General features: G+C 34.4%; 1 protein-coding gene across 1 annotated transcript in view; it reads right to left on the bottom strand.

The window, feature by feature from the left end:
• Window positions 1-25,794, bottom strand: part of METTL25 (methyltransferase like 25) — a 113,929-nt gene that overhangs the window by 24,536 nt on the left and 63,599 nt on the right. Inside the window, exons 6-8 of the mRNA XM_008072636.1 lie at window positions 25,139-25,233; window positions 21,893-21,922; window positions 15,331-15,404 (exon numbers count right to left, since the gene is read on the bottom strand). Of these exons, the coding sequence (XP_008070827.1) occupies window positions 15,331-15,404; window positions 21,893-21,922; window positions 25,139-25,233 (199 nt within the window). The remainder of the gene's footprint in view (window positions 1-15,330; window positions 15,405-21,892; window positions 21,923-25,138; window positions 25,234-25,794) is intronic.

Genomic DNA, 25,794 nt, shown 5'->3' with positions numbered 1-25,794 from the left:
CCCAGCAGGCCGAGACTGCGGTGGCCGGGAGCGGCCACTGCACTCCAGTCTGGGCGACAGAGTGAGACTCCAACTCATCAAAAAAAAAAAAAAGAAGTAATTAAATGATTCTTGCTGGCTAGCAATTCCAATCAAGTTAACCTTGACTTACATGCTAATACAAAGAGCCATACAATGCAACTTATTAAAATATCCCAAAGAAAATTTACCATTAAAAATAATCAGGGAACAGTGAATACATTTGTGAACTATGGATTGAGTCCTAGTCCTTCCTGCTTCTTTCAGGCTATATGACTTCAGACATGCTTTCAATAACTGTTATTTTAATTTATCTTATTGCTATAATGAGGTGATTCTATGTGGAGTACTGTATGCAGCTCAGTGTAACCTAATAAAAGATTAACATTTCATTCTATCAAAAACAAAAAAAGCATGTATAAAATATGTGTTAAGGTATTAAAAATGTCAGTAAAACAAACCCTGTACCCAATACCAAACTTGAGAATTATTAGTATGTTAATTTCCCTAGGTTCTCCTCCTCTCTCCTGTCTCATCACTCTCCCTAATCCGTTGCTCCCTCTCCCACAAGAAACTGATACTGAGTCTTATTGTGTTTACCACTCTTACATTCTTCTGGAGTATTCACCACATATGTATATTGCCAAGTAATTTATTACTCGGTTTTGCAGGTTTCTGAATTACATAAATGGAACTATCCTACAGGAAATTTTCTGTGTCTTAACTTCAGTTAAAATTGTATTCACAAGATTCAGTGTTGATGTATATAGTTGTAATTCATACATTCTCATTGTGGTATAGTACTTTACTATATGATTATACTAAAATTTATCCATTTTTCTTTCTTTGCCTTTTATTTTATTTATTTATTTTTTGTTTTTTGCTTTTTTAAATTATAGAGATGTGGGGTATAATTCAGGGTTAGGTATACAAATGTTGATGATGCAGGTACCCTTGTTGATGAGGTATGCCCCTCCCTCCCCTAGCAGTTTCCCTTAACTGTCAATCCCACCCCTCCTCCCCTGACAGTTTCCCACTACTGCCAATCCTTTTCTTGTAGTATTATAATTGTTCAAGGTCCGCTTATGAGTGAGAACATATTACTCTGTTCTTTGTTTTCTGTGATAGATTACTGAGTATGATTGACTCCAAATCCATCCAAGTTGTTGCGAAGTCCATATGTTTGTCCTTCTTTATGGCTGCATAATATTCCGTTATGTATATGTATCACATTTTTTTTATCCAGTCCAGCTTTGATGGGCAATGCAGTGGGTTCCATGCTTTTGCTATTGTGAATAGAACTGCAACCAACATACATGTGCAGATATATTTTTGTAGAATGATTTGAGTTCCTCCGGGTATATTCCCAATAGGGGAATTGCTGGGTCATATGGAAGGCCAATTTCTAGTTCTTTCAGAAATCGCCACAATGTCTTCAAAAGAGGCTGCTCTAGTTTGCATTCCCACTAGCAGTGTAGGAGTGTTCCTTTTTTTCCACATCCTCACCAGCATCTGTTATTGTTTGCTTTATTAATGATGGCCATTCTTTTTTTTTTTGAGTTGGAGTCTCACTCTGTCACCCAAACTGGAGTGCAGTGGCCGCTCCCGGCCACCGCAGCCTCGACCTGCTGGGCTCCGGCGATCCTTCCGCCTCAGCCTTCCAAGTAGCTGGAATTACAGGCATGAGCTACCACGCCTGGCTGATTTTTTGATTTATTGTAGAGATGAGGTCTCGCTGCCCAGGCGGGTCTCGAACCCGTGGGCTCAGGCAATCCACTCACCTCAGCCTCCCAAAGGCGCGGGATTACAGGCTGAGCCACCGAGCCCGGCTTAATGATGGCCATTCTTACTGGGGTTAGGTGGCATCTCAATGTAGTTTTGATTTGCATTTCTCTGATGATGAGTGAGGATGAGCACTTTTTCATGTCTGTTGGTTGCCCACATATCTTCTTTTGAGAAGTGTCTATTCATGTCTTTTGCCCACTTTTTAAAGGGACTGTGTTTTTTTCCTTTCAGCGCATGTGAGTTCCTTATAGATCCTAGATGTTAGGCCTTTGTCAGATATACAGTTGGCAAATATTTTTTCCCTTCTTTGGGCTTTCTCCCTGCTCTCTTGATGGTTTCTTTTGCTTTGCAGAAGCTCATTAGTTTGATGAGGTCCCACTTGTCTATTTTATTCCTTAAGATATTGGCTTTTAGGGTTCTGAATAGGAATTGGTTGCCAGTTCCAATTTCCACAAGGTATCTCCTGTGTTTTCTAAGATTCATATAGTTTGAAGTTTTACATTTAGGTCTTTGATCCATTTATAGTTAATTTTTGTGTATGGTGATAGGTAAGGGTCCTGTTTCAGTCTTCTGCGTGTGGTCAGCCAGTTTTCCCAACTCCATTTGCTGAATAGGTTCTCCTCTCCCCAGGGGTTGTTGGAGGCTTTGTCAAAGATGAGTTGGTTGATGAATTGAGGCTTTGCTTCTGGAATCTCTATCCTGTTCCATTGGTCTATGTGCCTGTTCTTGTACCAGTACCAGGCTGTTTTGATTACTGTAGCCTTATAGTAAAGTTTTAAGTCTGGAAGTGTGACACCTCCTGCTTTGCTTCTTTTGCTAAGAATTTGTTGGTTATTTGTGGTCATTTATGTTTCCATATGAATTTCTGTATTGTCATTTCCAGGTCTGAGAAGGATGATGTTGGTAACTTAATGGGTATTGCATTGAATCTGTAGATTGCCTTTGGTAGGATGGACATCTTAACAATGTTGATTCTTCCTATCCATGAGCATGGAAAATTTTTCCATTATTTGCATCTTCTTGGATTTCTTTGAGCAGTGTTTTGTAGCTCTCATTGTAAAAGTCTTTCACTTCTCTGGTTAGGAAGATGCCGAGGTATTTCATTTTTTTGTGTGGCAATCGTGAATGGGATTGTGCTTTCTCTTTGGGCCTCTCCCTGCTTGTTGTTGGTGTATAGGAATGCAACTGTCTTTTGCATGTTTATTTTGTACCCTGAGACTTTGCCGAAGTCCTTTATCAATGCAAGCAGTTTTTTTGACAGATTTTCTTGGATTTTCAAGGTAGAGGATCATATCATCAGCAAAGAGGGATAACTTGACTTCCTCTTTTCCTACATGGATACCCCTGATTTCCTTCTCTTGTCTAATTGTCCATGCTAGGACTTTCAAGACAATGTTGAACAAGAGGGGTAAAAGTGGGCAGACTTGTCTTGTTCCAGTTTTCAGGGGAAATGTTTCCAGTTTCTGTCCATTTAGCAGTATGCTAGCTGTGGGTTTATTGTAGATGGCACTTACTGTTTTGAGGTATGTTCTTTTTATACCTAGGTGTTTGAGGGTTTTTATCAAGAAGGGATGCTGGATTTTTATCAAAAGCTTTTTCTGCATCTAATGAGATAATCATGTAGTTCTTGTTTTTACATCTGTTGATGTATTTAATTACATTTATAGTTTTGCAAATGTTGAACCAGCCCTGCATCCTGGGGATGAAGCCTACTTGGTCATGGTGGATGACTTTTGAGATGAGTTTTTTTATTCGATTGGCTAGAATCTTGTTGAGGATTTTTGCATCTATGTTCATAAGGGATATTGGCCTGTAGTTCTCTTTTTTTGTTGGCTCTTCAGCCAGTTTGGGTGTCAGTGTGATGTTAGCTTTGCAAAATGATTTTAGGAGAATTCCATCTTTCTCAATTGCCTGTAATACTACAATAGGATTGCTATCAGCTCCTCCTTTTACAGTTTGTAGAATTCTGCTGGGAAGCCATCCAGTCCAGTTCTTTTATTTTGTAGGTAGTTTTCGTATGACAGACTCAATTTTCTGGGTTGTTATTGGCCTATTTATTGTCTCAATATCTTCTTGACTCAACCTGGGGAGGTTGTGTGATGTCAAAAAGTCCTCCATTTCATTTAGATTATCAAGTTGGTTTCCATATAGGTGTACACAGTAATTTCTGATAATCTTTTGTATTTCTTTGGGGTCAGTTGTGATTTGATCTTTTGTATTTCTGATTGTTTATTTGGGATTTTTCTCTCTTTTTCTTGGTCATTCTGAGTAGGGGCCCATCAATCTTGCTAATTCTTTCAAAGAACTAGCTTTTTGTTTTGTTCATGTTTTCTATGATATTTTTGTCTTCTATGTCCCATATTTGGGTTCTTATTTTTGTGATTTGGATTCTTCCGCTAAAGTTGGGGTTTTGGTGATCTTTTCTTTCCAGCTCCCTTAGGTGATTTGTTAGGCTCTCCACTTGTGATCTTTCCATTTTCTTTATGTGTGCTTGTAGAGATATAAATTCCCGTCTTAAAACTGATTTCATAGCATCTCAGAGGTTTTGGTAAGATGCTTCTTCATTTTCATTTGTTATCAGAAATTTATCCATTCTTCTATTAGTGGACTTTTGTTTCTAGATTTTTGCTGCTATTGATCATAAAAGTTTCTAAAAGCATATGTTTAAGACTTTGTCTAGTATACTTACTTAAGTGTGAAACTGCTTGGACAAAGTATGCATATACATTTTCAGTTTTATATAGATAATGCTAACTTGTATTCACTTCATTAATATTTTGTATTCTTTTTTGGTCTCAATTTTATTTATTTATGTTCTGATCTTTGTTATTACTTTCCATCTACTAATTTTGGGTTTGCTTTTGTTCTACTATTTCTCTTTCCTTGGTGCACAATTAGATAATTGATTTCAAGTCTTTCAGCTTTTCTGATGTAGGTATTTATTTATTTATTTAGAGTTGGAGTCTCACTCTGTCGCCCAGACTGGAGTGCAGTGGCTGCTCCCAGTCACCGCAGCCTCGACCTGCTGGGCTCCGGCGATCCTTCTGTCTCAGCCTTCCAAGTAGCTGGAACTACAGGTGTGCGCTACCACACCTGACTAATTTTTTGGTATATTGTAGAGATGAGGTCTCACCAAGTTGCCCAGGCAGGTCTCAAACCCGCGGGCTCTGGCAATCCACTCACCTCAGCCTCCCAAGGCGCGGGATTATAAACTGAGCCACCGAGCCTGGCTTGATGTAGACATTTATTATAAACTTTCCTCTTAATATTTATTTTGCTGTATTCCATAGTGTCTGGTATATATATATTGTTTCTATTTTTGTTTGTTACAAAAAAGTTAAAATTTTCTTCTTAGTTTGTTTGAAATTTAAAAAAAAATTTTTATTTTAGCTTCAGGGAGTGCACATGTATATGTACTACATGGCTATATTGTGTAGCGGTGGGGATTGGGCCTTCTAAGACCCAATCTTAGAAGGCCCAATTTCCCAGATAGGGAACATTGTATAGAACCACTGGTCATTCAGGGTTGTGTTGTTTAATTTCTGTGTACTTGCCCATTTCCCAAAGTCTGTCTTGACATTGATTTCTAGGTTTATTCCACTGTGATAAAAATATATATATTGATATTTCTACTTCTCTGAATTTGTTGAGACTTGCTTTGTGGCCTAACATATGATCTATCCTAAGTTCCATGCGAACATGAAAATAATATATATGCTTCAGCTACTGGATGGAATGTTTTGTAAATGTTAGTTAGATCCAGCTGTTCTAGAGTGTAGTTTTTCAAGTCTCTTTGTTGAATTTCTGCCTGGATAATCTGTCCATTATTGAAAGTGGGGTGTTAAAGTTCCCTATTATTATTGTATTGTAGTCTATCACTCCCTTTAGATTTATTAATATTTGCTTTATATATAGAGGGTCCCAAAAATGTGTACATATTTTAAGAAAGAAAAAACTATTAAAATTGTAGATGAATACAAGCCACGTTTGACTTCAACAATTACAAAAGGTACTCAAAGTGCATCAGAATCCAGACACTTCTGATTATGGCAAATTAAAAGTAATATATAGATAACATCTCAAAAAAAAAGATAACATCTCAAAATGTGTATACATTTTGTTGCATTTCTGGTATTTTCGGGTTCTGGTGTTGGGTGCACATATGTTTACAATTGTTAATCCTTTTGCTGAATTGACATATTTATCATCATATAATGACTTTCTTCATCTTTTTACACAGTTTTTGACTTGCAGTAAATTTTATGTGATATAAGTACACTTGATCCTTGCACAAAACAGGGATTAGGGGCACTGACTCCTGTGTAGTCAAAAATTTGCAAGTAACTTTGGACTCCCCCAAAACTTAACTACTAGTAGTCTACTTTTGGCTGGAAGTAACTTACAGATAATACAGACAGTCAATTCACACATATTTATATTTCATAAAACATGCACGTTTTTCACATCTGCTGATGTAGCTGCAGTGATGGCTTCAGGAATTTCCTTTTTTTTCCTTTTTCTTAAAAACAAAAAACAGTAGTCCTTATTCTGAATTATTTTATCTGAAAATCACAGGCAATTTCAACTGTAGTCTGCAATCTATGATATATATCAAGCAATTCAACTTTATCTTGTAATGTCATGTCTTTCCTTTGCATACTGGGAGCATGTCCAGCATTGCCAGTGGCACTCTGTATAGGTTGCATGGTGTAGATAAGGTTTATAATATTGCACTAAACATGATGAAAAATATGTAAGAACACCAAGAGATCATTTTTTACTGAGATACACAATTCACTGGAGACAAGAACACTGATGTACAGTGTTTTAAGCAGATATGAGGTCACTGCAATAGCAACAAGGGGTGGCTACAACATTATTACAGCTCATTTTAATTAATGATTTAATACTGCATCTTTACATTTCTCTTGACTGTGAATATCAACATGTATAATCTGTGTGCATAATTTTTTTTAAATTTTAACTTTTTACAATAGATTTGTATATATTTGCATATATATTCATGATAGTAAATACATGCATATATTTTATGCACTGAAGATATACCTCATTTTTAATTTTTTGATATTTCTATGCTACATGATTTGTCTGCGAGCTTTTTTCCAAATCTCAAATGTATTTCCAATGTAATTATTGAAAAAAAATCTACAGATAAGTGAACATGCAGCTCAAACCTGTATGGCTCAAGGGTAACTGTATACCTATTCCTTCTTTTCTGATTTTCTGTGAATTGGATATCTTTTTCCATCTTTCCACTTTTAGTCTATGTGTGTCTTATCATAGGTGCAGTGAGTTTCTTGTAGGTAGCATGTAGTTGGATCTTGTTTTTACATCCATTCAGCTACTCTATGTCTTTTAATTGAAGAATTTTGTTCATTTACATTCAATATTATTATTGATAGGGAAGGACTTATTACTGCCATTTTGTTACTTGATGTATAGTTGTATTGAACTCCTCTTTTTCCCTCTTCCTGCCTTCATTTGTGGTTAAGTGATTTTCTCAGGTAGTAGGTTTTAATGATTTTTATTTTACTATTGTAAATAATAATACAGGTTTTTGCCTGTATTATTATTAGGCTTAAAAAAACTTTATAATTGTAACAAGTTATTTTGAACAGAACTAAACTTTAATCACAAATAAAGAAACTAGAAAAAAGCTAAAAAAAACTACAATTTAACTTCATCACTCCCACATTTTGATTAATGATTTAATACTGCATCTTTACATTTCTGTGCACAGCATCATGTATAATCTGTATGTGCATAAGTTTTGATAAATTTTAACTTTTTATAATAGATTTGACTTTTTGAAGTCTCAATTTACTTTTTTATGTCTCTTAATAAATTATTATAAATATTATTTTATATACATATTTGTTTTCATAGGAGAGATGTAAGTGGCATATACACCACAATTACACTATTAATCTGAATTTACACTATTAATCTGACATTTACCAGTGAGTTCTATATTTTCAGATAATTTTCTTGTTGCACGTTAGCATTCTTTTCTTTCAGACTGCAGCACTCCCTTTTGCATTTCTTGTAAGACAGTTCTGTTGTTAATGAATTTCCTCAGATTTTGTTTATCTAGGAAAGTGTCTCCCTTCATGTTTGAATGATAGCTTTGCAAGCTACAGTATTATGGGTTGGCACTTTCTTCCCTTCAGCACTTTGAATATGTCCTCCCACTCCATCCTGAAATGAATGGTTTCTGCTGAGAAGTCTATTGCCAGATAAGGTGGAGTTCCTTTATGTTGTTTGCTTCTTTTCTCTTGTCACTTTTAAGATCCTTTCTTTGTCCTTGACTTTTGAGAGTTTATCACATGCCTTGGAGTGGTATCTGACCTTCCTATCCCTGGGTATTTATATCTTTCTCTAGGTTTACAAAATTTTCTATTATTATTTCTTTGAATGAGTTTTCTACATCTTGCTCTTTCTCAACTTCCTCTTGAAGGCTGCTGAAGTTTGGATGTTTGATGGTTTCAAACCTCATGCTGAAATCTGATCCCCATTGTTGGAGGTGGGGCTTAATGGGAAGTGTTTGGGTATGGGGGAAGATCCCTCATGAATAGGTTATTGTCCTCCCTGCTTGGGGGGGGATATTGAGCAAGTTCTTGTTCTATTATTTCCCAGGAGAGCTGGTTGTTAAGTCTGTTACCTTCCCTCTTTTTCACTTCTCCTCTCACTATGTGGTTTCTGCACATACCGCCTCCCCTTTGCTTTCTGTGATAAGTGAAAGCTGCCTAAATTGATGAGTCATTCTTCATGTACAGTCCGCAGAACTGTGAGCCAAATAAATATATTTTCTTTATAAATTATCCAGCCTCAGGTATTCTTTTGTTGTTCTTGTTGTTTTGAGTCAAGGTCTTATTCTGTCACTCAGGCTGCAGTATAGTAGCATGGTTATAGCTCACTGTAACCTCGAAATTCTGGCTCAAGAGGTCCTCCTGCCTTAGCATCCTCAGTAACTGGTAGTACAAGTATGTGCCACCATGCCCATCTAGTTTTCGACATTTTTTTAAAGAGATGGAGTCTTGCTGTGTTGTCCAGGCTACTCTTGAACTTCTCGCATGAAATAATCTTCCTGCCTTGGCCTCCCAGAGTGCTGTGATTACAGGTGTGAACACCTGCTCTGGGCCAGGTATTCTTTTGTAGCAATACAATAATGGACTAAGACAAAGGCCAATGACTCAGTTGTTCTTTTAAGTTATTTTCTAGATTTTCTAGGCATTCTTTGTTCCTTTTCATTCTTTTGTCTCCTCAGACTGTATTTTCAAGTAGTCTGTCTTTAAGCTCACTAATTATTTTTTTCTGCATGATCATTTTTGCTGCTGAGACCCTTTGGTACATTTTCCTGTTCAGTCAATGACCTTCCTCAAGACTGTTATGTGAATTTTTTTTCTTAGAGCTCACAATGCTATCTCATTTGGATCAGTCATTGGCTGCTTACTTTGTCTATTTCGGGAGGGCATGGTTCCCTGTTTGTTGTTGCTTGTTATGGATATACATGTAAGTCTTCACACTGAATATTTATTCCAGTCTTTGCTAAATTGGTTTGCTCTCTCTAGAGAACATGTATATAGAAATTCTGTCAGTTTGTCTTTTGATTCCCTTGACCCTAAATTATTGCCTCCTTTGTGGCACTAGGTTGTATCCTAAGCTAGGGTTACCACAGTTCTTGCAAAAGTCCAAAGCCCTAACCACGGCAGGTGGGAAAGTCTCAAAGGGGAAATCCCTGGCTGTGTGGGGAGGCTGTCTAGAGGTATGCCTCTCTGACTTGGCAGAGAGAAGGCAGATGAAGCCCAGAAGGCAGATGAAACATGCCTCTCTGCCTTGGCATCTCCTTTGACTGAGATGGATAGCAGCACCGAGTTTTGTGGGATGAATTTACTAGCCCCACCTCCACTGTGTGTCTCCAGTTACCCTCAGAGGTCTTTCTCCTTACAGGCACTCACAATGCTTCCTTTCATTTGAAGCAGGATGATAGAGATGCTGAGTGTCTACCTTCATCTCACTTTTTCCAGTACAGAAATCATGAGTCTGAGGAACTTTGCTACATAGTGTCTAACAGCTTGGGAGAAGAGGGGCGCAGCTTTAAAAGAAGTCCATTTCTCCCACCTTCCATTTGCAGTTCTTACTTGTCTCTGGCCCCAGGAATCATCACAGCCTCAGTTTTGAGATTTTGTTTTGTTTTTTTGAGTTGGAATCTCACTGTCGCCCAGGCTGGAGCACAGTGGCATGCTCACGGCCACACCTGTGTTGACCTGCTGGGCTCCGGTGATCCTTCTGCTTCAGCCTTCCAAGTAGCTGGAACTACAGCCACGTGGTACCAGGCCCAGCTAATTTTTTATTTATTGTAGAGATGGGGTCTTGCCAAGTTGCCTGGGCTGATCTCGAACCCGCAGGCTCATGCAATCCACTCACCTTGGCCTCCCAAAGTGCTGGCATTACAGGTTGAGCCATCGAGCCCAGCCGAGTTTTGAGATATTGATGGTGAAAATCTTGGCACTAGATAGTTGTTTTTGGGTTTCTGTGGGAGAGAATGAAGCCAGATTCTTTCTACCCCATCACTTTGGTGATATCACTCCTCATGAAATTCTTATTCTTTGTTAGTTTTATTCTTAGCTATATGATTTTTAATTCAAATTTCAAGTGGTACTTAAAAGCTATGTTGTCTAATCATTATTGGGTAAATAAATAGATCTTTGAATATCTGATGATCTTCCTAAACTCTTTAATTTAATAATTTGTTGGTTATTTAGATGCTCCATGTAGTCTATAATATCATCAGCAAGAAACCAAGAAGGTTTGTTTCTTCCTTTCCAATCCTTAAAACATTCACTTACTTTTCTAATCTTATAGTGATGGCTATGACTTCAAGTCCAATGTTGATTTTAAGTGGTAGTAGTAGGCATCTTTTCTTGTTTCTGATATTGACAAGACTATTTTAATGTTTTTCCACTTAATGTTATTGAATGGCATTTGATAATAAGGAACTGATTCTGTTTCTAATTCACCAAGCCTTTCAAAAAATTAGGTAAGAGTATTAAATTTTGTTTTTTCCATTCCTTCTGATGTTTTTGTTTCCTTTTTTCCTCATTTGTACAGTCTATTTTGGTCTGATATAATTTTCACTTTTTTTCTTCATTTCTGTTTTTTTAAATTTACTAATTTGTAACTTAAAACCTTACATTTTCCCAAGGTTTGAAGATTTTTTAACTGACAAGTAAATATTGCATATATTATTGTGCACAACATTCAGCAATATTTAAATATGCACACATTGTAAAATGGCTAAATTTAGCTATGTAACATATGCATAATTACCTCACATACGTATCATTTTTTGTGATGAGAACGCTTAACATCTACTTTCAGAGAAAATTCTAAGAATACAATACATTGTTATTAACTATAGTTACCACGTTGTGCCACAGACCTCTTTAACTTATTTTTCCTATCTGAAATTGTATAAACTTTGACCAACATCTCTCTGACTCCTCTACTCACTACCACATCCCTGCCTCCCAGGAAACGTCCTTCTATTCTACTTCTATGAATTAAACCTTTTTTGATGTCACATATAAATGAGATCATGAGGTATCTGTATTTCTATTCCTAGTTATTTAACTTAACATAATGTCTTCCATGTTCATCCATGATGTTGCAAATGACAGGACTTCCTTCCTTTGTAAGGCTGAATAGTATTCTCTTTTATATATTTATGCATACATAAATATTCATATCTGTATCTCTCCATATGTGTATTTAATCATTCACTCATTGATATACACTTAGACTGATTCTATATCTTGGCTATTGTGAATGCTGTAGTAAACATGGAGTACAGAGAAATCTTTGACATACGGATTTAATTTCCCTTGCACATATACTCAGTAGTGGGATTGCTGGATTATATGGTAGTTCTGTTTTTAAGTTTATCACCATATTGATTTCCATAATGGCGATACTAATTTACATTCCCAATGACAGTGTGCAAATGTATCCTTTTATCTATGTCCTTGCAAAATTTATCTTTTATCTTTTTGATAACAAATCTAAGAGGCGTCAGGTGAAACTACCTTATGGTTTTAATTTGCATCTCTCTGATGATTAGTGATTTTGAGCACTTTGAGGGGTATCTTATTACCGCCAAGTGGGTAGAAAGTCCAGGCTTCTCATATAGTCTCTACAACAATGTGACAGTGGTGGTGAGGCATTTGTTATCACCTGGTGGAAATGAAAGTCCTAGTTTCCAGCACAGCCTTCTCTAACACCTCAGTACAAAACGGTTGCAAGGGAGTCTCATTAAAGCCTAGCAAGGATGAAAGTGTAGGTACTCGGCCTCTGTTGACATGGGTGAGTGTGAAGCCACAGGTTTTTCTGTGGTTTTTGGCTACAGTATGGCAATTGTGTCAAATGTTTTTTTGGGGTTGCCCTTTAGTTCTTTGGCTAGATAGAAAGTTTTTGTTTGAAATTTTCTTTTTTGTCTGTGTCCATTGGGGTTTCTGGATTACCAGTTTTTCCAACTCCAATTCTGGTCTATATTAAGCAAAAAGTCAATCCGGTGAACTAATACTGTACTGTTCTGTGGGTTCTGATATCCCTACCCAGTCTACCTTATTCTCTTTCAGTCTTCTTTACTTTTATTATTTTTTAGCTATAGGCAGTCAAGAACAGAGTTTTATGTTTGTTTTATGTATAATATTCAGGATATTTAATTGTACTTAGCAGAAAAAAATAGAAAAAGTACACTTATTCTATTTTTCTAGAGTGTAAGTCTCTCAAGTATAGTTATTTTAAGCCTTTCTCTGGATTTTCTAAATGGCCATTCCTGATGACTGCCTCTGATCTTAGATTTTGGTCATGTTGCCTTGTTGTATCATATGGCTAGGTATTTTGGATTGACAATAAATATAAAACTGTAGTGATAATTTGATGCTGAGATTTATATTACTCTTGTCCAAAAGGAATTTATTTCTTGCAGGCAGCTGACAGAAGCAATAATCTGAAATACTTTAATCACAGTTTGAGATGATTCAGAGTGGGCTTTAGTCCATTTTAGGATTGCTATTTCTAGTCCTTCTCATTCTTACAGTATGAACTCTTAGGAATCTAACTCAAAGTATGAGTGGTTTACCTACTCTGCTTCTGAGTCCTCATCGCATCATGAACTCTAACTTCTATCTCTGTAGAACTGTCATCCAACTAAAAGCTGTGCTCACCCTGTCTCAGCTCTCTTTGTTGATTGGTAGGCAGCTGCCTATTCAAGAATTACCAGTTGCCTCTGAGAAAAGCATAGCCCTAAAAAGCTGATCTTACCTCTCCTGGATTCAATGTCCTCTTAGATATTTTCCCTATAGTTCTTAACTTCTTTGATAGGTCTTTAATATTCTCAAAGCAATTTAAAAAAATTAAAAAAACACACACACATGCATATGCACACACATCTCTAACACTTTTAGCTTTTCTCAGAAATGAGATTGGTCCTAATTATCTAGTCTGCTGTTACTGAAAGTTAGTTTCTATAATTTTGTTTGGTTTTTACATATGCCATCCGACTAGAATATAAAACACTGGCATTTCCTATGTTTCTAGAATCTCTAGAACTTAGGCTGTCTGTCAGAAGAAAATAATTGATAGATTAAAAAAAATAATAATGTGCAAATCTTGACAACAGATTAGATTGTGTGGTTGAATGGTGAAAGAACAATCTAGAAAGAACAATTTTCTAGAATTCTAAAGTTTAAATAGTAGCCATACCATTCCCAGAAATAAAAAAGTGAAGGAAAAAAGAGGAAGATAATTGCTGGAAGATCATGTTGGTTTTTGGATGGAGCTGAATTTGATGTATTTGTGAGGCACTTAAGTGAAATTACTGAGATAAAAATGAGAAATGAAGAGTGGAATTTCTAAAAAGAGGTGGGAGCTAGTTATAGTTACATGACTCAAGAGTTATTTGGGGTGAGTAAGAGGTAAGCAAGAGAAAGGGAAATACAGAGACAGGAGCTGCATATAAAATATTAAAGGCTGCTTAGATACACTTATGGGATGGAATAAGAAGAAGAAACTGTACAGAAAACAGATGAGTGTTTAGAGCAGGAAAATGAAACTCTGAAGAATGCAGCATAATTGAAGATAATGAGGAAGAGACTTTAGAGAAAAAAATAAGTATCAACAAGGTAAAATGTGGTTGCAAGGTCAATGAGGCTCAGGAATGAAAGAAGTCACAACAAGTACCATCAATCTTCTGAGTAGTTAAATAAAGGCAGGAATGTGGAAGGATGGAAGAGATAGAAGAGATTTTTAGATTAGCCATTACTTCTCTGTAAGAAAAAATACCTACTTTTTACTGATAGAAGATACAATGTACAGATAGTACATAGTGTCTTTTTTTATGTAAAAAGACAATTTAGAAAAGAATAGAAACTAAGAAGTCATAAGAAAAACAATAAACACATTTGAGTTTTTTTTAAAAAAGGCAGGTAGTACATATTTGAGTGGATATGAATTTGCACAATTTTATGATTTTTTTTCAACATGGGTAGCACTTGGGGTAAGTTCAAGAGAAGAAACTAGTTTTTAAGAGGACATGAAAAATTCATTTTTAGACATTTTAAAGACTTGCAAATATGTAAAAAAGAGAATAAAGACTGAGTACAGACTTGGGAGTTATCCACATAAAAATGACAGTTGAAAACAATAGTCTATAAATATCTATCTGTACATAGTATCTTCTATCAGTAAAAAGTAGGTATTTTTTCTTACAGAGAAATAATGGCTAATCTAAAAATCTCTTTTATCTCTGTTAATAAATGTGGACTGACTTTTTTGAACCTGAAAATTTCCTTATTTTCATTTGAAAAATAATTTTATCATACCAAGTGGCTCTCAGATTCCTAAAACTGTAATTAGCCAAAGGACATTTATAAAACCTGTCACAACTGAAAATTTATGCTTGATTACAATAGCTGCTAAACCAATATTATGAAAAAGTTACCCCACTCCCTGCCTCCATGTATAAGCAGAACATTATTTGGGAACAACAGACACAAAACAAAACTTATGCAGTGCTACTGTACTATCTGTAAAGACTCGAATAACCATGATAATTGTTTATGATTGGTATGTCCTAATTAGTTAAGTGTTTATGCTGTATTGGTTGTGAAGCATTCTAAATAAAACTCTTGCTCATATAATAATGTATTCACTGAATTACTTATATATAACATTTCAATACTCTAAAAATTCCAAAGTACATTTTACATCTATTTCTTCATCATTAAAACAACCTTTCAGGATGAGAAGGAAAACTCAGAGCCCCTATTTTAATGATGATTAACCTAAGATACAGGTTGTCCTGTACTCTTTGTGATTGAAATTATGCTCAAATTCAAAGATTCTTCTACTAATAACAGTGATCCTGCATAAACTCACCAGAAGACTAAGAGTCACTTCACCTAAAAAATAATAGTTATTCATATTAAAATAAAATTCTCATACCATTTGGTGATGCCATAGCAATCTTTAATAATATCCTGAAGAACGGCACGATAGAAGAGTGATTCAGTAGGCAGCTGTAAAAAATGTAAACATATATAAGCACAAGAAACAGATAATAATAATAAAAAAAAGAAAGGAAATCAATATCAGAGTGTTGGGACCATAAGTGAATATGAAAAATCTGACTTTGTTGCTAAACAAGGAACAACTTAATAATTTTCTTCATTCTAAGTTAAAGTATTACCCCGAGACTAATACTGTGAAAGTAATTCTGCAAGAATATAGAAGAAACCATACAAGAAACAGTACTAAATAAGAAAGAAAAGTCATAATCAATGAAAAATAAACGAATGTCCAAATGGAGTACTTATCAGTTAAAAATGTAGAAATAAACTTTCAAGATCAGCCAAGTCAGCTCTGGAGCTTGTAAGAGTCAGGAAGGATATGTGCAAAAAAGAAGGAAATGTGGTTGTCTTAATGGAGGTGGAATAAAGATAGCATTAACTAGGATTCACACTCTTGGCCCTAAGAAAGGAAATACTACAGATATGTCTGAGGTCCAAAAGACAGCACTGGCTACTGCAGAGTTGAAAAGCAGAACCTTGGAAAGGACACAGGATAAGAGACTGCAATCTTGGCAACACTTTACCTCTGGCAGCAAGAGAGATGGGAGATGTCCCATGAAGTTTCAAAGGTTTTTGAAAGGGAAAAAAGGAATGGCTGAAGAGAAGCATACCAGTTTCAAAGAAGCAGAAGGAAAAAATAAATTAAAAAATTACTATTTATAAAAGAAAAAGCACTTTACTGCAGCAACAATATAGGTACAAAAAAACTACAACAGTCACCAAAACCCTATCCACATCCCCACAGATCTCTTGATATTGACACCAAGAACAGGAACATCCAACACAAAATAATGTTACATCAACGATCCAGCTTTCATATAAAGTTATTATTGAAGAAAAAAAGAAGATAAAGAAAAATGAGTAAAAACAAAGGGAAGAAAAAAATACTGAATGTTTTTAAGAAGTCAAGGTAAAGCAAAAAGCTGTCCTACTGGTAAAATTTTAAAGACAAAGTTCAGTGAAATGTGTATATCCACAGTTATCCTTTTGTAACTTCTATTCTCTTTTGGAGCTAAAACTGTTATTTTCATCTGTTTCAACAAGAATAAATATGTTTGAATTCAGATGGAGTTTATAGCAAAATAAAATTTTATCTGTGTGCTCAGGCAGAAAACCTACTTGACTGCCCCTCTCCCCCATCCACTATAAGAACCAGAAGTGGGAGTTGAGGGTCAATTGTTATTTCTTAGGTTTTCCCTGACAGCACTGCCATTTAAATCACTGGAGAACATCTGACTTACAGCATTTTAACAGAGTACTGTGAAAGAACATAGGTTCTATCTTTGGAAAGTAGGAACACTGGAGATGGTGATTCCAGGAAGAAATGGTGTTAGAAATACCAGTCCCCAAATCAACTCCTTAAATAACTCACTGAAAGTGGAGTATATTTGAGTACCCACACTAACATTTATAACTTTCAAAGGCACAATTCTTTTATAAAATATCTTTCCAATACCACTCTGGAACTTGAGACAAAAACTACTAATTTCAAAATTTTCCCTTCCTTGAAAACTGCACTGAAATATTTCATTTAGAATTTCTTATCTCTGGATATATTTTCCACTGGAGATTTTCTCATTTCGAGTAACTCCTTCCTAGAGTACCAAAATGTCTACCATCTATCCTTAAAAATCCCTTCAATTGCTTCACAAAAATGCCCAAACCTCTTTGTATATATTAACACATACTCTTATAACATTCTACTGAAATTCAAGGCCATTTTGATAAATCTATTGGATGAAGTGAAATATTAGTATTAGTACTATAAATGGTTTACCAAGGTCTTAACTTTTTGCCTGATTAGCTATAATAGATAAAAACTTTAATTTTATATAAAGCTCCTAATAATTTTATTTTACTTTTTTATTTTAAAGATTTGATGTACAATTCAGAATTAGGTATATAAGTGGTCATCATACAGGTAAAGTTTGGGCCTCCCTTTGGTCCCCACTTCACCTGGTTTGAGCCAGGTACCTTTGTTAATGTTATGTGCTCCCCCCGTTGCTCCCTGGCAGTGTCCCACTATTGCCAGTCCCTTTCTTACAGTATTATGATAAATGTTCAGGGTCTGCTTATGAGTGAGAACATGTGGTACTCAGTTTTTTGTTTCTGTGACAGATCACTGAATATTATAGACTCTAAATCCATCCAAGTTGCTGCAAAGTCCATAACTTTGTCCTTTTTTATGGCTGCTTAATATTCCATCGTGTATATATACCACATTTTTTTAGCCAGTCCACTTTTAAAGGACAGCACAGTTGCTTCCATGTCTTTGCCATTGTGAATAATGCTGCAATAAGCATGCACATGCAGGTATCTTTTTCATAAAATGATTTGAGTTCTTCCAGGTATATTCCCACTAAGCAGATTGCTGGGTCATATGGAAGGCTGACTTCTAGAACTTTGAGGAATGACCACACTGTTTGCCATAGAGTTTGTACTAGTTTACACTCCCAACAGTGTAGAAGCATCCCCTTTTCCCTGCATCCTCTCCAGCATCTGTTGTTTTTTGAGTTATTGATGATAGCCATCCTGACTGGAGTTAGGTAGTATCTCAGTGTGGTTTTAATTTGCATTTCTTTGATGATTAGTGAGGCTAAGCATTTTTTTCATTTATCTGTTGGTTGCTTATATATATATATATATCTTCTGAGAAGTGTTCATTCATATATTTTACCCACTTTTTAATAGGCCTGTTTTGTTTTTCCCTTTTGGCACATTTGAGTTCCTTGTAGATACTGGATGTTAGGCCTTTGACAGATATACAGTTGACAAATATTTTTTTCCCCATTTCGTGGGTTGTCTCCTCTTGATTGTTTGCTTGTCAGTTTGATGAGATCCCTTTTGTCTATCTTATCGCTTATGGCATGGGCATCTGGGGTTTTGCTCAGAAATTGGCTGTCCCAATTTCCGTAAGGATGTCCTGTTTTTCTAAGATTCTTATTGTCTGAGATTTTATGTTTAGTTCTTTAATACATTTAGAGTTGATTTTTGTGTATAGTGATAGGTAGGAGTCCTGTTTCAATCTTTTGCATGTGGTCAGTTTTCCCAGCACCATTCATTTACTGAATAGGTTCTCCTCTCCCCAGTGTTGGTTGGTGGAGGCTTAGTCGAAGATGAGTTGATTGAAAACTGAAGTTTTGCTTCTAGAATTTCTATCCTGTTCCATTGGCTTATATGCCTGTTCTTGTACCAATACCAGGCTGTTTTGATTATTGTAGCCTTATGGTGGAGTCTAAAGCCTGGAAGTGTGATACTTCCTGCTTTGCTTCTTTTGCTAAGGATTGTTTTGGTTATTTATTGTCGTTTATGTTTCCACATGAATTTCTGTACTGTCGTTTCTAGGTATGAGAAGAATGATGTTGGTAATTTAATGGATACTGCATTGAATCTGTAGATTGCCTTTGTAGAACGGACATCTTACCAATGTTAATTCTTCCAGTCCATGAGCATGGAAAAGTTTTCCATTTGTTTGTGTTATCTTTTATTTCTTTGTGCAGTCTTTTGTAGTTTTCTTTGTAAAGGTCTTTCACTTTTTTGTTGTTTGTTGTTGGTGTATAAGAATGCGGCTTCCTTTTGCACATTTATTTTATACCCTGAGACTTTGCCAAAGTCCTTAATCAGTGCATGGAGATTTTTGACAGATTCTTTTGGGTTTTCAAGGTATAGAAGCATATTGTCAGCAAAGAGGGTTAACTTAACTTCCTCTTTTCCTATATGGATACCTTTGATTTCTTTCTCGTCTAATTGCTCTAGCTAGGACTTCTAACACTATGTTGAACAGGAGGGGTAAGAGTGGGCAGCCTTTTCTTGTTCTAGTTTTCAGAGGAAATGCTCTCAATTTCTGTCTGTTTAGCAATATGTTGGCTGTGGGTTTACCATAGATGTTTCCTGTATGCCTAGGTGTAAAAGCGTTTTTTATCAAGGAGGGATGCTGGATTTTATCAAAAGCCTTTTCTGCATCTAATGATATAATCGTGTAGTTCTTGCTTTTACATCTGTTGTATTTAATTATGTTTATGGTCTTACAGATGTTGAACCGCCCTGTATCCAAGAGATGAAGCCTACTTAGTCATGGTGGATGATTTTTGAGATGTGTTGTGGGATCCGATTTGCTAGAATCTTGTTGAGGATTTTTGTATCTGTGCTCATCAGGGATATTGAACTGTAGTTTTCTTTCTTTGTTGACTCTTTAGCTGGTTTGGGTATCAATGTGATGTTAGCTTCATAAAGTGATTTGGGGAGATTTTTGTCTTTCTTGATTGACTGGAATACTTTCAATAGGATTGGTATACGCTCCTCCTTGTATGTTTTGTAGAATTCTGCTGGAAAGCAATCTGGTCCAGGACTTTTTTTTGTAGGTAGTTTTCTTAAGACAGAAAAAACTCCTAATAATTAACATTTTTTTCTCACATATTTAAAAAAATGATATAGGATGGTATAAATATAATTTAGAAATAAATGTGTATTTATATTGCTATTAAAATTATTATAACAAGGCAACAAAAAGATCAAGAAATGGATTGTAAGCAAGAGAATATAAAGAAATGGAATGCACAAATACAACAGAATAGAATACATTATCATTTCCAAGTTACTCTGAATAAGTAAGAGCTTTACAGCTGTTTCCTAAGAGAAAGGGAAGACAGTTATAAAATGTCTTCAAATGTACATTCCTGGAATAACTAGGATTATCTATCCTGGTAAATACAGATGACTAAGTGGGAAGGGAATCGACATCTCCCGAGCAGTCTGTGCCTGACTCTTCCAGGAATAAACTGGATATGGCTCAAAGTTTACTTTCTTTCCCTCACAGGTGATAAATCAACTTAACACTTTAATGCATTTGAAAAATGGGAGGGAGTAGAAAGTGCGCACTCTGAAAGCACATGTATTGGATATGCATTTTACAGGTCTAGTGGAAAGAGCATAAAGCTAGAAGCTGGGGCTCTGTAATTAATTACGGGAACTAGAAGACACTATTAAACTTTTGCTGTGTATCATTCTCATGTAAGTTTAGAATAATACCCATTTCATAAGGCTGATTATAAGCATGAGCAAACACTTGTAAAATTAAAAAAATACCACAAAATTTTATTAAAGTGTTATAATAAAATTTTTCTTCCCCCAGGCTTCTAGAAAACCACAGAGTTGATATGTAGTATAATAGTTGAAAGCTTGAATTCTTGAGTTAGATAGAAATTTCAGTCTCAGCATTTTCTACCTTCCCATTTCCTCACATGTATCATGGGATAATAATAGTACAGACCTTATAGTACATGTATGTATTGCCTTAATTGACGAGAAGAACTTTGAACAACACTTTGGTTAAGCTCTGTGTTAGATTTAGCTATTATTTTTATGATCATAATTATTAATTATGTATAATAGCAACAACAGATGACATTTATTGGCACTTACTATGTGTTAGACATTGTTTTAAGTATTTTACATCTTGTATTAATTTAAACCTCATAATCCTATGAGGAAAGAATTATTATTATTCTAGTACTGTTGTTATTTTGCCTACTTTACAGATAAAGAAGTTAAGCTACCAAAAAATTATAACATGTGCCCAAGGTCATTAAACCGGTAAGTGATGAAGACATGATGCAAAACAAAAGAATCAGTTTTTATTTATTTTTAGATAGGCACAGTGAGTATATTAAAAAAACAAATGCTTGGCAATTCTCCTGACCCAGAATAAGCCCTCAGTAAAAGACACTTATTGTTGACACTTGTTATATATCAAAATTATTCTTAAACTATTATTATTTTTAAAAATTCAAATTGGCATATTAATATTCCTTGATGAAAAGCAAAACAGATATTTCTAAAATATAAGCTAAATTTTAAAAGCTTATAAAAGTTTAAAAACTTCCTATACTACTTCAAGAATACAAGGTGAAGGATAAGACAACTGTATGGATAATTTGGGGATTATATTTAACTTCTGCTTATATGTACAAACTCATTTGGTTACTGCAACTAATGACTAATCAAGTTAATAAGAAAATAAGTCATCAGACAAACTAACTAAAATATGTGTTTGGAGTATAGTTAAAAATGACATACTGAACATACTGAATACTATTTTGTTCATGTTTGCTTGAACTAAACCCATAAAAGCATGATAGCGAGCAAAAGCAGTCTTTAGAAATATTTATAGACAGCTTAGTATATTATGAAGAAATGAGAGGTTAGTGTAAGAACCTAACGTAGACATTTTTCTAAAAGCTCAATTTACTGTTTGAAAATTCCTTTTGCTTTTGAAGTAAACCAACAGAAAATATGTAAAACTGAATATGTAGCAGTGACAAGTAGAGGTGTTATTTATTAAAATCCATCAGGGTTTAGGTTCATCAGTAGGTCAAGAATGAAGAATACTTGAGAGAAAAACTGTCATGTTCATCAGTTGGATTAACACTCTTACTTACCCCTTGGCCAACTGCAACCCGCTCCAATGCCTTTAAGGAAAGAAAAAACAAGACAAACTGGTGATATATTTAGTCTTACAAGATTTATAAACACACAGTATAAGAGTTTGTAAAAGTGACATTTAAAAAGATTAGTTAAGTGATAACTTGTAAGTTTATGCCCTTAGAAGTGTTAATATCATTAAAGAATGTTAACTAGTATGCTTATGTAATTTAGGGCTGATTTATAATGGATGTGTGTCACATACACAAACACATATCCTTGAATGTCAATTCCAATTATACACAGTCCTAGAATTTCAGAAGGAACTAGAAAACAGGAAATAAATGAAATGACATATTTTTGGCTCACTTTTTGTGTAGCTAAAGTAATCAAATAAATGTAAAGCCATAATTATACATACATACAGACATATGGATACACTTATATAACACAGTTTATCATACTTTCTAATAAATTATTCAATCTTTTAGTAAACAGATTATAGTTTAAAGCATATTTTGGAAAAGTATGTGTCTTTTTGGTCTGTGTGGTCTGAAAATTCAAATCAAATTCACATATGATTAAGTGTTATATAAGAGAAAAAGTAATACATATTTTAACAATTTTACATGTACTGGTTTTTAAAGTTAAACTTATAGATTTATAAAAATTTAAATATGAAATAGTCTTCTGAAATTTTTTATTTTTTAGAGACATTTCTACATATAGGAATCAGATTTTTAAGATTTTAATTATAAAACATTTCAAAGAAAAGTAATAGAAGCATAATGGATCAGCACATACATGTCGATGTAAAAGATCCATATTTGCTTCGGTCTCTAGGTTTTCGAAAAGAGACTTTTAAAATATAGCCAAATTTTACACTGTTAAAGTCAAAAGGTAATTTACGGATTATCTTGTGTGAAGGTAAGTTTTGCAGATGCACAAAGTAACTGATAAGTTAAGTAACATTGCTCAAGGTAAACAGATAGCAACTGAGCGAAAACTAAAAAAGTTGCTCTTTGATTCCTGGTTTACTTTTAGGCTACCCTGGTTACTTCCTAAATATGAAATAACTTTGAAGTTTTATCAGACTTAAAGTATGCGGATAAGATTGCTCTAATTTAATTAATATTTTATTTCTAATTAGAGCCTTAACTATTTATCTGTTTTCCTAGAAAGAGATTTTTTTAATCCCTTAATCTTGGAATATTTGTGGAAAGATCAAATATGGAACAAAAGGCAAAAAAAACAAGATGCACCAAAATGAACATATCTTAGACTTTTCAAGATTGCTTTGGAGTAAAAAAAAAATCAAGGTGGACAAGAGTTGGGATGGAGTTAGGGAGAGGAGTATTCTGTGGGAAGCTGACACTGGTCATGGAAAGTTCTTGAGACCAGCACAGTCTGCTAAATCTGTATTTACAGAATTTATTTTTCAAAAGTTATTTTCAGTTATTTGAATGTTGATTTTTATAGCAATCATTCTTGTTTTGTCTAACAAATATTAGTTTATTTTATTTTGAATAGTCTCCATTTCTTCCAAGTTTCTTTTTCTTTCCTATTTTCAGTCTGATCTCTATTTTTTGTTATTAGACTTTCCTTAGAAATTGACATGACTGTCTGTTGATAATTAAAATGGGAATAACATAAATTTGATTAGAAGTATTGTGCTTATGCGTGAGGACTATTAGTTGTGGGTCTCACCACAGAGGGGAAGATCTATCCTATTACACTGTAAAATCTCTAATGTCAATATCTTTAGGTCTTTTGTGTGAGGCTAGTCAGATTCTCAATTTCCTGCCTGGAGGGAAAAGACTGGCTGCCAACATTCTGAAAGCCAAATCATTCCAAGATGACCTGACATTCTAACAAAACTCTTAACAAGTATCATTTACAGATAAAAAGAAACAATAAAGACTAATTTCCAGAAAAATATTTTAAGTGGGGCTACATAAGGAAATTATTGTTTTAGCATAAATATATTTCAAAGATAATTCTAGGATATATAACATAGAACACTGGTACATTGTTTATTATATTGCTATATAACTGGAATAGAAATAATAGACCCTAAAATAATTAGTTTATCTTGTGGTTGAACATTAAACGTATTATTTCACAACTATATTCTATTTTTATTTTAGAAAATTTTTATTATATAAATTGAAAGTGTATAACATGATGTTTTGATAAACATATATGGGCAGTCCCCAACTTCTGATGGTTCAACTTGTGAGTTTTAGACTTTATTATGGTGCAAAAGCAATGTGTGTTCAGTAGAAACCATATGTTGAGTACCCATACAGCCATTCTGTTTTTCACTTTCTGTACAGTTTTCAATAAATTACATGATATTTGCAACACTTTTTCTTAGAATTAGGCTTTGTTAGATGATTTTGTCCAACTATAGGCCAATCTAATTGTTCTGAGCATGTTTAAGCTAGGACGTTTGGTAGGTTAGATGCATTAAATGTATTTTTAACTAATGATATTTTCAATTTACATAGTGGTTATTGGTACAAAACCCCATCATAAGGTTAGGAGTATCTGTATGTAGTGAAATGATTATAACAGGTGAGGGCAATTTAACATATCTATCATTTCACATAATTATCTTTTTTGCATGGGCAGTAAGAGTATCTAAAAATCTACTCTCATTAGAAAATTTCCAGTATACATACAATATTATTAACTGTAGTCCTCATGTTGTACTTTATATCTCTAAATGTATTTATCCTACATAATTACAGTATTTTAAATTTCTGATAATATAAAAACTACTTACATTATTTAATTTGTTTCTCTATAAACCAATATAATGCCATGAACAGAGAACACTGTTGACTAAAATGTTCTAGACCTATGGACACTAGTCAAATAAGGCACAATAAGGGTTTTAGTTAACTAGACAGTTTCTTCATATCCCAGGTAGCTTAATAATATTTTCCTCATTCTATAAAAACTTAAGAAACTAAATGATCTGCTACAAACAAGCACAAACAAACCACAGAGCTGTATTAACCATCTTATATTACATTTTGAATAATAACTAAAATGATTGTATATAAAAATTACTTACAACACTAAGTGCAGAGTGGGTAATGTTGAAAGGGCAAGTCATATTTTCTCATAATTTGCAGTATGCAAAATTAATTAATTTTTCTACAAAATTTGGCATTTAATGCATGGTAATAGCCAAAAACAATAAATCCTGTAACATCCAAATAAAGCTCTTACTCCAGGAAAAAATATAACCGTACCAAACATGCTGACATTCTGGCATTACGGCCACAACACCATCTCTCTTCCTTTAAATAGTGGCACATTGGAAATCCCCACTTTTCTTGAGTACATTCTGCAGATGGGAGGAAAATATGAATTATTTAAATAAAATTCTTCTTATTTCAATTAAAGTAAACAATCTATTGAGAAAGTAAATCAGTCATTGAGAAAGTCAAACAGTAGTTAAACATGGAAATGGTGATGTTTAACAGATCATTTCAGTTTGTTAATTGAAAGCATAACAATGTTATGAAAATGGTATTTGCTCAACAACAGCTGCTTTGTGTTTAGGCTCCAAGTCTGATATCAACCAATTTGCCAAAACAATTTCTCTAAGATTTAGCAAAAGCAATCTAAAATGCAAGTACTCTTCATGTTCAGTAACTATAGGAGATAAGTAATGAGAAACTGAATATTTATTGCTGACCTAATTTTTTTTAAGAAGTGACTTATTAAGTATGACATTTGGCAATTTTTTACAGAACAATATTAACTCATTTCTAACAATGTTGAAACATTAACTTTTTTTAGTCACTATGTTCCTTTTTCAGAAAAAGAACAGCTGTACAAGCTGTTATTTCTTCATTATATTAAGAGACTGTAAGATTTTCAACTATGATCCAATTTGGCTCAA

The sequence above is a fragment of the Carlito syrichta genome, unplaced genomic scaffold, assembly GCF_000164805.1.
Source record: "Carlito syrichta isolate Samal-C Ts95f unplaced genomic scaffold, Tarsius_syrichta-2.0.1 Scaffold315363, whole genome shotgun sequence".
NCBI classification, from domain to species: Eukaryota; Metazoa; Chordata; class Mammalia; order Primates; family Tarsiidae; genus Carlito; species Carlito syrichta.
The sequence above is the reverse complement of the archived record's forward strand: the minus strand, read 5'-3'. Positions and strand labels throughout refer to the sequence as shown.